General features: G+C 43.2%; 1 protein-coding gene across 1 annotated transcript in view; it reads left to right on the top strand.

Annotated features, from left to right (window-relative positions):
• Positions 1-14,510, top strand: part of dgkg (diacylglycerol kinase, gamma) — a gene marked incomplete at its 5' end in the record, with an annotated part of 67,845 nt that overhangs the window by 10,646 nt on the left and 42,689 nt on the right. The window contains 13 exons of the mRNA XM_079170677.1: positions 2,576-2,638; positions 3,031-3,285; positions 4,345-4,497; positions 4,906-4,955; positions 6,027-6,101; positions 6,931-7,050; positions 7,782-7,899; positions 8,400-8,488; positions 8,880-8,996; positions 9,966-10,064; positions 10,492-10,602; positions 10,710-10,783; positions 12,562-12,636. Of these exons, the coding sequence (XP_079026803.1) occupies positions 2,576-2,638; positions 3,031-3,285; positions 4,345-4,497; positions 4,906-4,955; positions 6,027-6,101; positions 6,931-7,050; positions 7,782-7,899; positions 8,400-8,488; positions 8,880-8,996; positions 9,966-10,064; positions 10,492-10,602; positions 10,710-10,783; positions 12,562-12,636 (1,399 nt within the window). The remainder of the gene's footprint in view (positions 1-2,575; positions 2,639-3,030; positions 3,286-4,344; positions 4,498-4,905; positions 4,956-6,026; positions 6,102-6,930; positions 7,051-7,781; positions 7,900-8,399; positions 8,489-8,879; positions 8,997-9,965; positions 10,065-10,491; positions 10,603-10,709; positions 10,784-12,561; positions 12,637-14,510) is intronic.

A 14,510-nucleotide genomic window follows, 5' to 3' on the forward strand; every position in this document is an offset into this window, starting at 1 on the left:
TTGGCAGCCGCAGCTGTGGAGTTCAGCAACAAAAAGACATGAAAGCATTTGAACAGTTGAGCCTTCTGCGTTTGTGTTTTTTAGGTTTTCTTAGTATTTACTTCTTAACACAAGAGATGATCACATGGACTTTGATCATGTCACATCGTCTCTTTCCAAATGAGTGGACATTTCATGCATTTCTTTGCAGCAAAAATGTAAAAAAAACACACACAGATAAACAGAAACGCATAGACCCAAGTATTCACAAAATACTGACTTCACTGACCGGAGCAGAGGACGGAAACCGTCCGATCATTTGCTCCAGGTGTAAACCGCGTCCGCCTCCACCCGTCCATGTGAGCGCATCGTGGGCCGGAGTCGGCCCGTCCAGGCTGCTGCTTCACTGCAGAGCAGCTGAGGCGGCAGATGGACTGTTGAATTAGAAATCTATTTCTGTGGTAAAATGCTCGTAAAAAGCAAGAGGCAGCAAGTGGAGAGGGGCTACATGTTCAGAGACCTCGCAGAGCGAAGTTTGTGACGTCCCGGCTTTCACTCTCTGTGCCGTTCTTCTCTGTCTTCAGTGAGGTTTATCTGATAATTGCAGAAATGGCAGCAAATGCATCTTTCCCTTCCTGCTGCCTCGTGTATCCTACAATTCTCCAGAGCGTCTTCAGAAATGAACGGTGCCCTGTGGTGTTTCCTCGAACGCAAACAAAAGTTACATTCAGTGTTATTCCCCAAAATCCAGTCAGTTCTAATACTGCGACGATTACTTATTACCATGTTAATCTAATTAGTTGTTTGTGTCCATGTTAAAGGAATATTTCACCCTTAAAATGACCATTTGTTTATCAATTACTCACCTTGATGTCTCGCCAAACTCCACCGTGGGAAGAGAATCATAAAATGGCCAAAACATGCAGCATAATCCCATAAATTTGGACTTGAATTACACTGAAGTAATGTGAGCATTTGGTAAATTGATGTTTTGATATAGTTTCTGGATTCTCTGTTCACCGTTGAGACCTGAGACACTGGGTGAGTTACTGATATGCAAATGGTCATTTTTGTGGGTGGAATATTCCTTTAAGTTATCTACAAATTGTGCCTAAAATCTGAAGACCTAATCCTATAATTATACATCGAGATATTCTCATGGCAGTCAGGGCTTATTCTGCTCAGCTGTGCTCCCAGTGGATTTCCTCTTTTGATCCTGCAGGTGTAACCAAAGTTCACGGAGGGCAGGTAAACGAACAGTGCCGCTCACGTCGCAAGCTGCTTGTCGGTGCATAAGTAATGATGAAAAGCAAGTATTTCATGAGATGTGACATGCTGTGTACCATCATCATATCTGACAAGGACAAAAAAATGAATGAAGGACTTGGTGTGGATTCTGCTGCTGCGGCAGTACTCACACAGCCTGCACTGCCACCTGGTGGCAGTCTTAACATAACATGACATGAGTCAGTCTGGATGGAGCTGGATTCTGGACTGATTGAATCCTTCAGTATCTTCAGATGACTGTTTTTAATAACCGTTGCAATGTAGACTTGTAGACTTATTTCCCCCCCCCCAGTGGGCCTTTGTGTCTGAAGTCAGACGAAGGAGATAAAATGAACAATATTGACACCAATGATGCTGCCTTAATGTTTCACTATAATGTGGTGCGTTCTGTGTCCTGCTCCCTAATGCATAATAGATGCATCGATTATGTCCACTGATGGTGCATTGAGACATTAGCTTTCTGCTCCGGACAAAAGATCCAAAATAGGGCTGTGAAATAACTTCCTTTTTTTATTTTGAACCCAGCCGTTTCTCTAAACAGCCATTGTCTGCTCAGATACTATGGATGGGTTGCACCAAAAAGGATGTTTTAATTGATTTAAATCATGTTTAACCAAACTTTAATACTCGCTTAAAATTTAGAAAAGAGTCCATTTAAACCTTTTTTTTTAAAATCTTCTATTATTTTGCCATATTGCTTCATTAATTCGAGCAAAACGTTTTTTGTCAAAAGAGATATTTGTGGTTTTTCTGCTGAGTCATCATGAGTAACGTTAGGATAACTAAATTACGTTTTAGCTAACTATAGTAAACAATGTGACGCTTTGTTTTTTTGGGGAAATGCAGAGCAGACGAAAGTAAACGCTTCCCCCCCTTTTTAGATTCTCTTAAAAATAACCTCTTAGATTATATTAATATTATATTAATTATATTAATCCTTGTTGGTGCAATCCAGTCTGTATACACAGAACATAAAGAGTACAAGAGAAAAAAAAGCAAAGGTGTTTTTGCTTGTAATAAGTAAAAAAAAAAGGAAAATTTGCTTTGTAAAATTTTTGAAATGAGAATAAATATTCAAGATAAATAGAAATTAGCTGGGAAAACTCATTTTGAGCTTTACTTCACAAGTCTCTACACATCATATAGATGTTACTTGTTATGTGATTGAGTCTTATATTAAGTGTTCTGAGGTATTAAGACAAATATACTTGGTGGTATTTTGCGTTTTTCTTTCTGTACTCATTCTTGCTGCGTCTGCTGCTGTCTTTCTCCCCCCCCCTCCCCCCCTCGAAACAATGACTGACCGCAGAAGCCCGCTCCATTGACGCAGGCATCTCTATTCAGACCGAAGTGGTCTGTGCCCCCATTACAGGTACTGGAGCAGGCCGAGTAGCCCGTATCATCAGGGTGATGTCATCTTAATGGGACAAGGGCCCTGCTGGCCATGACCTCCTGCTCCCCTCCTTTTTTTTTTTTTTTCCGTGTTGTGCTCTGGTTGTGTCGATGTGAGTTCATGGTATTTTGCCTGTGGGTCAGTGGAAGACTTTGTGAATGGTGTTTGTGGAAGGTTTTACACAGTGTCATCATTGTATCTGCTCCCTGTCTGCATCCCGAGTCTGTTTTGGATTGTTGTCGTCATGTTTTACGATATACAGTATTTCTCAATGTTGCTACTTCCACCTGCACTCTCTGTGCATGTAGCATCCTCAACTCATCTGTCCTTGTCTTTGTCTCCCTCTGCCTCTCTCATGTTGTCCCCCCCAGGGATGAATGGGAAAAGCATCCTGTCTGCAATGGGCCGGCACACGCCGGAGCTCTCCGGCACGGCGGGCTCGGCAGCCGCCACCTCCCCTTGCTCCTCTCGCTCCTCCTCGCAGCGCTCAGGGACGGGGGCCCATACGCCTGGGGGGCCCCACCGATCCCCCTGCACCCAGGTCAAAACCTCAGAGGGGAGCAGCAACGCCCTGACCCCCAACGCTGGTCCCGCCAGGTCGCCAGTGTCCCCCAAACTTTCCCCAGGTGAGATTGACTGCAAGAGTGGTCGGTGTAAAGTGGCGGATGGAATGATACGTACGTGTGATGTTATTTTAAAAAATGAAAGTGCTGAGGGGTTTGTTCAGACAGCATTCATAGTCTCATTTAGAGAATATTTTATTACTAAAATAATGTTGACAATAGATTTGTTTGCAACGGCTGTGACAGTATTTCCTGATTTATGGAGTGATTCAGAAACTAATCCAAAACTCCGTCTGTAAAAACCTTTGACTCTAATACGTCAAATAAATGAAACAAGGATTTTAAACCGGACTTCATGCAAAGTTCAGATTTCTGTTTTGGAAACATATGCAAATCAGCACATATTTAACAAGATAATGCCTCATTTGCATATTTAAACATCACATTTGAGAAAACTTGTGAGACAAAAAGAAAATGATCTTAATGTAAGTAAGACACTCGGGATGTTTCATGGTGACATCTGTCATAACTGATCTGATTTAGCTAATAATAGAGAACATTAAACTCTGTGACGTCGTCACATTTCTGTATGATGTGCCCGAAAAATCCTGTTACATTCAAACCTACGACAATCTTAAATGAAGAAACATATCATGTGGACTCCTGCTGTCCCCCAGTCAACATTTACTCATCGGGCTTTCTGCCAATGATCCTCATGTTTGATCCCTTTTTAAAAGCAGCACGAGTGCCGATAACAGCGTGCAAAAAAGTATTAAAACTGTGTTTATTGGACTTCAACAGTTATTTCTGGGATGCTGCTGATCCTGTGATGACTTTCCAGATTGTTGATACCCGTCACATGATGCCGTGTTATTTTGCTCGGCAGTACGTGTCTGCGCTGTGTGAATGGTGCTTTTGTGGAGCTGCTCTCCGCTGCTCTGCTTTGTCTCTACCTGCTGCTCTGGGATCAGAGTTCTCTAAAACCTCTCAAACTAATACTTTCGTGTGTGTTTTACTGGCGCTTCTGCTTCATTCATTCATCCATTCATTTTTCACCACAGAACGGAGTAGAAGGAGCGACGTGAGTAGTAGCGTTGAACACTTTGTGTTGTGCGTCAACAGAGAGGAGCCACTCTGAGAAGCATTTGTCACTGCGGAGGAGCCCGTCGCCCCAGAAAGGCCCCCCCCTGCCGTCGCCCCAGGTGGTTTTTCTCAAGGACATCGTCTGCTACCTTTCCCTGCTGGAGAGGGGGACGCCGGAGGACAAGCTGGAGTGTAAGTGACGGGGACGGGGGGGGACGCAGATGGAGGGTCAGCTCCTCTGGGGGGGGGGGGGGATGTCGAGCTGTCTGCCCAGGCCACTTTATACCGCTGGTTTCATGTCAGCTCAGGTTATCAGCAAGACGAACAAGGCTGTTCCCTCCTTCCCCGGGTCCTTAGGTACCCACACAGGGCCAGGGCACAGTGGCATGCTTAAGCCCTTCCGTGCCCAATTGCCTTCTTTACCGTCTAATGCTATATTGGTGCACAGTGACGAGGCTAATCTCTGTTAACTGGTACCCATGCTCCACTTCTTTAACCCTGTGGCCATTTGGAGAGAGTCCAAGAACGAATGTCACAGTCACCAGTTATCCGACGGCATCTGAGTCATCATGGGACCTCTGTTCTCTTGATTCCCTCTAGTCATGTTCCGGCTGTACGACACAGACGGCAACGGGGTTCTGGACAGCTCGGTGAGTGTCTCCTCTCTCTCTCTCTCTCTCTCTCTCTCTCTCTCTCTCTCTCCCCCTCCTCTCTTCATCTTTCTCTCGGTGTCTTGTCTCTCTCTTTGCCCTTTGCACACAGCAGCTCTAAGAATAGACACCTGAGCACTCGGTGACAGCAGTCGTGTTTACATGAGATCATTTGTAACCGGGCTGTTCAGTTTAATATTCAGCCACGTGCTGAAGTGCTCACATGAGCGGACATTTCTTCTGTGAATATGTTATACAGTGTATAGGGAAATGCATGGACATGGGCGTATTATGAGACAATGGGCCCCCCAGACTTTATAGCTGTTTAGTCTCTTTCTGTTGTGTTTTTGCATCTGTTTTGTAGTTGTTTCATGTCTTTTTGTAGTTTTGGTCAATTTGTAGTCATTTAGAGTCTCTTTGTAGTCGCTTATGTGATTGTTTTGCATCTCTTTGTAGTTGTTCTGGGTTTTTTTGCCACCAGAAGTGACTCGAGAGGGACGAGCTAAATACAACCGAATGCTAAATAAGACATTTATAGATGACCAGAATGTTACAATTAACTTTCATGAAGGGAAAATGCACTGTTAAAGTTGTAAGATGAAAACACGGACAAGTCCCAGACTGGACAACACCGTGATAGCACAAGGTAGCCTCACCCTAAAGCATCCCCTGCTTTATGGTCTGATTGACTCTAAATGGACCATCATTTACTAAATGAACATCATGCTGTATTGAAGAAGACTTGAAACTAGAGATTGAGACCATAAACTCATGTTTACAATGTTTACTGAGGTAATAAATCAAGAGAGAAGTAGAGTCATTTTCTCATAGACTTCCATACAACCAGAGGAGTCGCCCCCTGGTGGACACTAGAGAGAATGCAGGTTAACTTTTCAGACCCGATGGTTGCTGCCTGATCCAAAGTCTCAGACGTTACTTTACCGAACGCTGGCTTTAATGTTGACTTAGAACCTTTCTTTTGCCTGCCGTCTACTGTATGTTTGAAATGTATGAGAGTATTTTTAGCAGGAGGTAAGACTAGGTTCTCTTTGTGCGTCTCTCTTTTCATAGGAGCTGGATCGCATCATCAATCAGATGGTGCATGTGGCGGAGTATCTGGAGTGGGATTCAACAGAACTGCGACCGGTGAGCAAACACACTCTCCAGTTCTCTAAAGTCTGAGGCAAAAAACAGCAAGAGAAACGTAAACAGGCCCCGCTGTGAAGGTTTGATCGTTACTTACTCAAACTTAATGCCGACTGAAACCTAGAGCGGCATCCAGCTCGTGGATTTCAGTTAGAAGGTCGAAAAACAAGAAGAAGAAGAAGAAAGCAAAGTGTGACAAAGAAAACACAACCAGCTTGTTAGAGGACAGCTCGCTCTTGAAAAATGATCAATACGTTGAAAAGTCTATTATTGGCATTTGGCAACGAAAACACTTTTTACACATTTCATAAATAAAGAATGTTATACTCTCATAGCGAACCCTGAGCTGATTACATCACCATAAAACAGAGTCAACGTTAGTTAAAATATTTGTTTGTGTATCTCTCTCTGTAGCAGCTGGACAATTCCCAACACAAAAATAGACCAATATGCCCAATAATATTATTGGGAAAGAGCAGAAATAACTCGGATGTATTTATAAAACGTTGGTTAAAACAAAATGCCAGATCTGTGTCTGATCCTGTTCATCCCCTTTTTTAAAGAATTCATAAAACTGTTCTTGTGAAAATGCAATAGAGCTGCCGCAGCGACCAAGAGAACTCTCAGAAAGTTATTATTATTATTGCACCGGATAAAACCTAAAGATCATTTCTACCTGTCTCCTTGTATCGAGTCTGTTGGTTTCTACCTGCTAAAAAGCCTCATGGAACATTGTTTAAAACCATCTTTAATGATCTTAAGAGTCCTATTTCCATCCATGGTAAGTCGTAGGCCGGTAACTGGACGATATCTGTCTCTGTCGCTTTAGATACTGAAGGAAATGATGGAAGAGATCGATTACGACAGAGACGGGACAGTCACGCTGGAGGAGTGGATCAGAGGAGGCCTCACCACCATCCCTTTACTGGTGCTGCTGGGCATGGAAACGGTACGCAGCAAGTATTAACCGTACGCTTTGACAACTATTTCACCTGCTACAGCTCTTTCTGGCTGCTGTGAGGCCGTTCAATGGACCTAATTGTGTTACAACTGCTGGGAATTTAAACATTACACAAACAACACAATGTTTCCTTTGTGTCATGTGACGTCTTTAAAAATATGGTTACATGTAGCAAGAACAACAAATGCGTAAGACCTTCAAAAATCTCATGACAATCCTTGGAAGTCAATTGATGAATACTGTTTTATAATGCTGAAATGTTTCCTCATTTATGCTCCAAATGTTCCCCTTTGTTTCACGGTAATACTTTACAAATAATAGTTTTAACTACCTGGAAACACGTGAAGTAGTAATAACCATAATTCAGGGCTTTTTTTTAATTAATATTTTAGTATATTTTATATAGCATATTCATATCACACTGTTTTGAACTGTTGATGCCCCGTGTGCATCTTCACACCCCTTACTGTTCATTCGAGGTATTACCACGACACATGTCTACATCACTCTGCACTCTGCTGCTTCTTGCACCTCTCTGTAACGGCGAGTTGAGTCTAATCTCATAACTTGAGTTAATGTTTACTTGAGTGTTTATAGTGTGCACGGATGAAGTGCATGCCGGGTCGGGGTTATTGTTCATTTGAGAGTCCGCAATAGACGAGCCCACCGAAAGGACAGTTTTGTCTTCTTCATCCATCTCTTGTTTTGTCTCCTCCTAGAATGTACAGGAAGACGGGCAGCATGTGTGGCGTCTGAAGCACTTCAACAAACCAGCCTACTGTAACTACTGCCATACCATGCTGCTGGGAGTTCGCAAGCAGGGCCTCTGCTGCTCACGTGAGTCCCTCTGTCTGCTCACATCTCTTTTTGTCTTGACTTCCTGTCCTTCTCTATCTCCGTCATGATCTCTTAGTCTGTTCCTCCTCCTTCTCCAGCTGTTCTTTCTTCCTCCCCCTTTACTCCCACCTGCGTCTGACTCAAATGTGTTGTGCCCGAGTTCCTCTGAGTCAATGCTGGGTTTTTTTTTCAATTAAAAAGTCCTCACAGTCATCATTAAAAGAACATTAACAATGTTATCGCGTGTCATTTCGCTCGTGATTGAGTTCTGCAGGGGAGCGGTTCTCCAAAGGCTGATGTTGTTGTCACAGTAGAACGCACTGTCGAACATCGCGTATTGAAATTATCTCTAATGTGGTAAACATTCCTTTATTAAATCCCCTGCAAGCCTTGTTTTGTAGTTAAGATGAGACGGGACCGATACGTGTAAGACGTTTAATGTAACGTTGAATATTGACTGTGGTTCGCAAACTGTTTGTCTCTGTTGTTTTTTCCAACAGTATGCAAGTACACGGTGCACGAACGCTGTGTGTCCAAAGACATCGCCGCCTGCATCAGCACCTACGCCAAGTCACGAAGACACACCAACGTGAGTACGGAGGCAATGAAAGGGTTCATTCTGCTACATGAAACGCCGCGGCGGGGATAACAGGAAGTGATGCTGCGGGGGTACCGAGTCGCGAACAACTGACCCGTCTGTTTAGCAGATTCCCACCGGCTCACGGTCCCGCTTAATTGGGCGCCGAGGATCATGGGATGGTCTGTGAGGTCGTGCGAGGCTTCTAATCAAGTCGATATCCTCTGTGTTGTAGCTTTGATGTGATTCGGCTCTGTTAGAGTTGTTTTGTTTCTCTATTGATTGAGCTAATTGACTTTGTTTCTATTGAACTGAATGCACATGCTGTTCATACATATTTTTCTGTATCATAAATGCTAAATAACTTTGAACACAGATTTTTTTTATTTGACTCCTTTTTCAGGCTATGCAGCATGTTTGGATGGAGGGTAACTCTCCTACCAAGTGCGACCGCTGTCACAGAAGCATCAAGTGTTACCAGGGCCTGACGGGCCTGCACTGCGTCTGGTGTCAGATCACTGTGAGTCGCTGCTTTATGTAGACACAGACACATCTGACCAGGTCACACTTTAATCTGCAGCGGACGTATTCTGTGCATTAACCCTAGAAAAACATTGTAAGTGCGCCGTAGTCTCTGTGATTTATTGGAGTCATTTTTATGGTTTATCCTTCTTTAAGTGCATCATGTTTTACAAGCGTTTATGAAGGTTAACACGATGAGTTACGGCCATTATAAAGTCTCGTGTTTACACTACCATGTCAGTTTATTAGGTATGCGTAGCTCAAAACTACTGCAGTCTAATAAAAACATTTTATAACGTTTTTTTTTATTATTTTTAAAGCTGTTCTAGAGAGGTGTTACTGACACGTGTTTCTATTATTTTGTCCAACAGAAACACCTCTAAAAACAAACTACAGACTCCAAAATGATCAGACTGTTTAATCAACACCTTTGAAACAGTTCCAATAAAAACTGAACATGACGGGAGGATATATTACAGCACTGTTTTAGTCAGGTGTACCTAATAAAGTGGCATCTGAGTGTCCATTAATTCACTCTAGTTTGACCTATAACTTAAAATAAGCCAAACCCCTTAAACTCTATTGGTTTACTGTATATGGATAACCCTTTTGTCCCCATAATTCAGTGTGTGTGAACACAGCTCTATACGTTGTACTCTGCGTTGCTCTTTAAATCCACTAGATGTCACCGCTGACTTGGGAGTTTGCTCGACGTCAACCCTGCTGCCAAAACTCTCACATGCACACAGCAGTTGTGGTCATTTCAGCATGAAAACGATTCTGCGTAGAAATACTAACTTTTTTCGATTGCTACCATATGGTCTGTCCAATAATCGGCGTGTACCTTGAGAATAAACGACCTCCAGAAGTGAAGCGTTTTCCTACTGGTAGTGTTATGATACACCGAGTCTCACAGATGGATTCACGCCCACAGTTCTTATGTTTCTGCCTCTGCTCTCCTCCGTAGCTCCATAATAAATGTGCATCTAATGTGAAGCCGGAGTGCGATGGAGGAGCCTTGAGGGACCACACTCTGTTGCCCTCGTACATCTGCCCCGTCGTCTTGGTGAGGTTGCTTTTTTTTCATCTCTGCTCTCCACATGAGTTCCATCCACTTTTCAGCTGTTTGGTCTGCAGCTCAGTACGATCCGGACTGTACACAAAATAACACCACCAGTTAATAAAGTGTTTGCCATATTCTGATCAACGTTAAAATATGTTGACAAGTGGAAAGTTGCTATAAATAGTCTCAATTCAACAGATTTCCTCCATCATGTCATGTCGTACCCATTTTTTTTACCAAACACCTGCCTCAATTTCACACTCAGTGATGATTCTATTTACAGTTCTCTGGTCTGACTTCTCAATTTTCCCCACAAACACCTCCTTGACAAGCCGATTTATATGCATATTATCCATGTTCGTAGTGGGCATTTCATACATTAATACAAGGCCCATGCACCTGCAGAATAACGGTCTTCCTCCTTCCTCAGGACCGTCATTCTGTGGTGAAGCGTGGGGAGGGGGAGTCGCCACCCAACACCAGCCCCGACGACATCAATCAGACTTTCAAATTCTCCCCTGGAGACGGACAACCACTGCAGGTATGTCCAGCGTCCAGCGGCCCGCCCCATCCTGTCCATTGTTGAGGTGACCACACAAAAGCTGGTGAGCAGATGCCTGAGGCTGTTTTTTTCCTTCCTGTCTCCAGATCACCCCTCTCCCAGGGACTCACCCGCTCCTGGTCCTGGTCAATCCCAAGAGTGGAGGGAGACAGGGGGAGCGGTAAGTTCCCACCACCCACAGACCATCTGGTCAGGTGGGCCGTCTGTTACATTCACTGCAATGTCGTGTACGGAGACGCATGCATACAGGTTATAGATACTGATGACAGACATTTGGCTTCATTCATCAAATATCATAACGCGCTCTTTATTCTTTATTATTTTTCTAGATGAAATCTGGGAATTTAATGTAGTTATTTGTGGGTTTATGATTTTTTTTTTTAATTAGATTTTTCGTGGTCAAAAATTTAAATTAAGATTTATCACCATTAACTTTATATGTTAATAGTTTATTTTCATTTTCTGATTTTCTTTAATCTTTTTGTGTCCCACGTCCATTCCTCTAAGCTTCTATATTTCAGCTTTTAGTTTTTCATTTAAGTCTTTCTTTTGTTACATTTGAAGAGTTTAGATTTCACAATATCCATCTGTCATTTCAGCATCAATCTAATTAGAATTTTCAGTATCCTTTTTTGTTTTACCGTTTTAATTATGGTTGATTTGGTACGATATATAATAATAGTTTATTCGCCGCTTTCTTTTTTCCTTCCTACAAACGCTTACATTAGCCATGCATCTATTGACTTTGGGTTGTGAGCTTTAAATACAATGTTTAAGTTAAATCAAGCACAGCATCTACCTGTGGTGGAAGTAGTGAGGAAATCACCTGTAGGACACACGCGTAGCGTCATTACAGGACTAACGGGCCGATCTGTTTCCATTCAGCACACTTCTCGTTCTCTGAATGCTGTAATATAAAGATGACGAGGGCTCTTCAAGCTTTAAATACATGTCTTTATTGTTTCTGTTCACACGACAGAGTCCAATCGCAGCCCGCCGGTCCGCATCAGCCTGACACGCTGCCATAGCAACCTGCTCTTTATTGCCATTAGAAAGGAAATTGCACTCTATTAATAGACATTACACGAAAAAGTAAATAAATAAATACGAACAGGAAACCAGAGGCTATTTTTGTTTGTGTGAAAATGTTTTCCGTTTGTTTAATCTGATTGATGAAGTCAATCAGAAGTTGAATATGCGTCAGCACTACATGCACGTTATCATCCACTGACTGACATGAACTCATATCTTTGTGCAGTTTAGGTTTCTAATACCAAGGCTGAGGCATTGATTAGCTTATTAATATGAATGTATTCAAACACAGTGGGTAGGAGAAGCTTTTCAGCAGCCAGCTAAGTTGCCTGCATGAGAAGTGCAATCGGAGGCTCGTGCAGGCTTCAATGGGCATTTTGCCGTAACCCTCGCAAGGTTACAGGAAACTGCTGCGTCGACGCGCAGCTCGCTGAAACTCTGACAGTTTGTGAGAGCGAAGAGATGGAGGAGATAGAAAGAGCATGCAAACTAGAACTCTCCACTTCTTCATCTCTTTCATATTATCCTCTCCCTGATCTCTGAAATGATTATTTTCTCGGGGACGATTATTTCTGCAGAACAGATTGTTTGAAGATGCGTGTGTGGAGGTTGTACAGAAGTCACTTCACACGCCTTCGATGGAGCTCTACGGGCCCGTCGACATACTTTTGTTGGACGAGACGCAGGAAAACCTGCAAGATCACCGTTCGTTCGCAGCGCGTCGGGGCCTTGAAAGGCTGACATACTTTTCATTCTTCTAGCAAATAGATGAGCGCTCTTTCATAACCTGGAACATTCAACTTTGTATAAGTCTGATGTAATATGTAGCGTATTGCGTGTGCAGGTCAATCCATAGCTGCTCAGTGTATTTCTAACTTGCGTCCTGTCTTTGGTCTCCTCCTCCAGGGTGCTGAGGAAGTTCAGGTACCTCCTGAACCCCAGGCAGGTGTACAGTTTGGATCAAGGGGGACCAATGGTAGGGTAAGTCTGCCGCATTCATCTCTTTGTTGCTATTTATATGTCGGTGAATGGATAGAACACCCATTTATTTCACAGAACGCGGTTAATGTGGGTTGTCAGGGTTGACGTGTTAATATGAGAATATCGTGCTTTTTGCTTTTTATCCTTGAGAACATGGTGGAAAGTGTAAATGAATATACATATTTTTTTAACTTCAAAGGTGATCAATACGGAATTCGGAGCTTATCTGTTGCCTCCACGGGGATCTCAACATGGTGACGGCTGAGCCGGCGGCTAGGATGCTAACGGTGCTAACAGCGCTAACGGCGTTTACCTGAGGGGGACCGGAGGGCGGGGCCTAAACATTGTTATCAGCTGTAACCGCCGTATTTAGAGGTTCATTCTGACCAGAGTTGAGTCACGTCTGCTTGGGACTTTAGAAATCTTTATTCAAGATATTGAATGTCTTTTAAAAAAGGCTCCTGGCTAAGATGGCAGCGTAAAAGTCTCCCCACATAGAAACACAGATAAAAGGCCCCAAAACCAAACAGCAAAAAGTTCAAAACAACATAAAAACATTTTCACATGGAAGAGACGACAGACTTAAAATCCATTAGTTTTGTTTTAATATACAGGCCTGCACCAGACTGTTGGAGCCTTCAAACAACTTCAGTCGATCCTTTAAATAATGAATAAACGGAGCCACACACACAAAGATCAAAATGCAGGTGTGCTCGGGATTCACTTTACCGTGACTTTAAGCTGCGTCGGGAGTTTGTGTTGAGAATGAAACGAACATCGTGAATATAAAGAACAGTTAATTATTGTTCAGTCGGGGAGCTGTGCTGTCAGACCACCACGTCTTCACCGCATGTCAAACTAACCTGTGGAGGTCGTTGAAGGGGGAACGGGAACACGGCATTACTGCCGCGCTGTGCATTTGACCTCTTGACACACACACACACACACACACACACACTCATGTGTCAGAGCTGAGCACAGCTTGTACTTTGAAATGAATGCTGCTGCACCTTTTGTCCATTAAGGGCAGAAAAAAAATGCCCGACGCAGCTCAAGGGCTGTAAATGCTTTACCTTGAAGGTGAAGCACTCCCTTCACCACCCTTTCACTTTATGTGACTCTCTCTGCTCCTCTGTTCACCTCTCTCTCTCTCTCTCTCTCTCTCTCTCTCTCTCTATGACGCACTCGGGTCTTATTGCAGATGACACAAACGCCGTGTTTACCCTTATGTGATACTGGACAGCTCAGCGATACAACTTCCCTGAACTGACCAGAGTATAAACAAAACACACCGGCATAAACAGGAATCCATGAATTATCACCGCTAGGATTTTTAGGTCAACACTATTTGTCGCTTTTGTTCATCCTCCTCTTCATCACGTCTCTCTCTAACTATGTTCAGTGCTGTAGCCTTCCACAGTGTATTAGTCAAAGAACATTTCATTTAGATTGTGACCAACAGTAGTTATTATGAGTCTTTATTCTAATATATTCGAGTATATATAGTAATATATCGAGCTGTTATTGCTGAGTTGTGCTGCTGCTGCTGAGAGGAGGAGAGAGAGGCTCCACAGTAATACACAAGTGAATATTAACACACGCGCACAAATAAACACGAACGGCTTAATGAAGGTCTGTTGACACGTCGAGGGTTAACCTGCTCTCAGCTGAGCTCTCCACAACTGTTACCATGGGCTCCTTAGCAACCGCCTCAGCAGGCTTTGAGGTGAGAGGCAGCGAACGCTGAGTAATTTGTTTAGGGGATGCGACTCCTCGCTGTGTTTTCAGTCATCACAAACATTGTTTCAGCTCCTTCCATTTAACGTCAAACCTCCAGTTGGCTCTTTTGTTTCTCCTAAACCTGTCGTACATAA

The sequence above is a fragment of the Pholis gunnellus genome, assembly GCF_910591455.1.
Source record: "Pholis gunnellus genome assembly, chromosome: 12".
Classification (NCBI taxonomy): domain Eukaryota; kingdom Metazoa; phylum Chordata; class Actinopteri; order Perciformes; family Pholidae; genus Pholis; species Pholis gunnellus.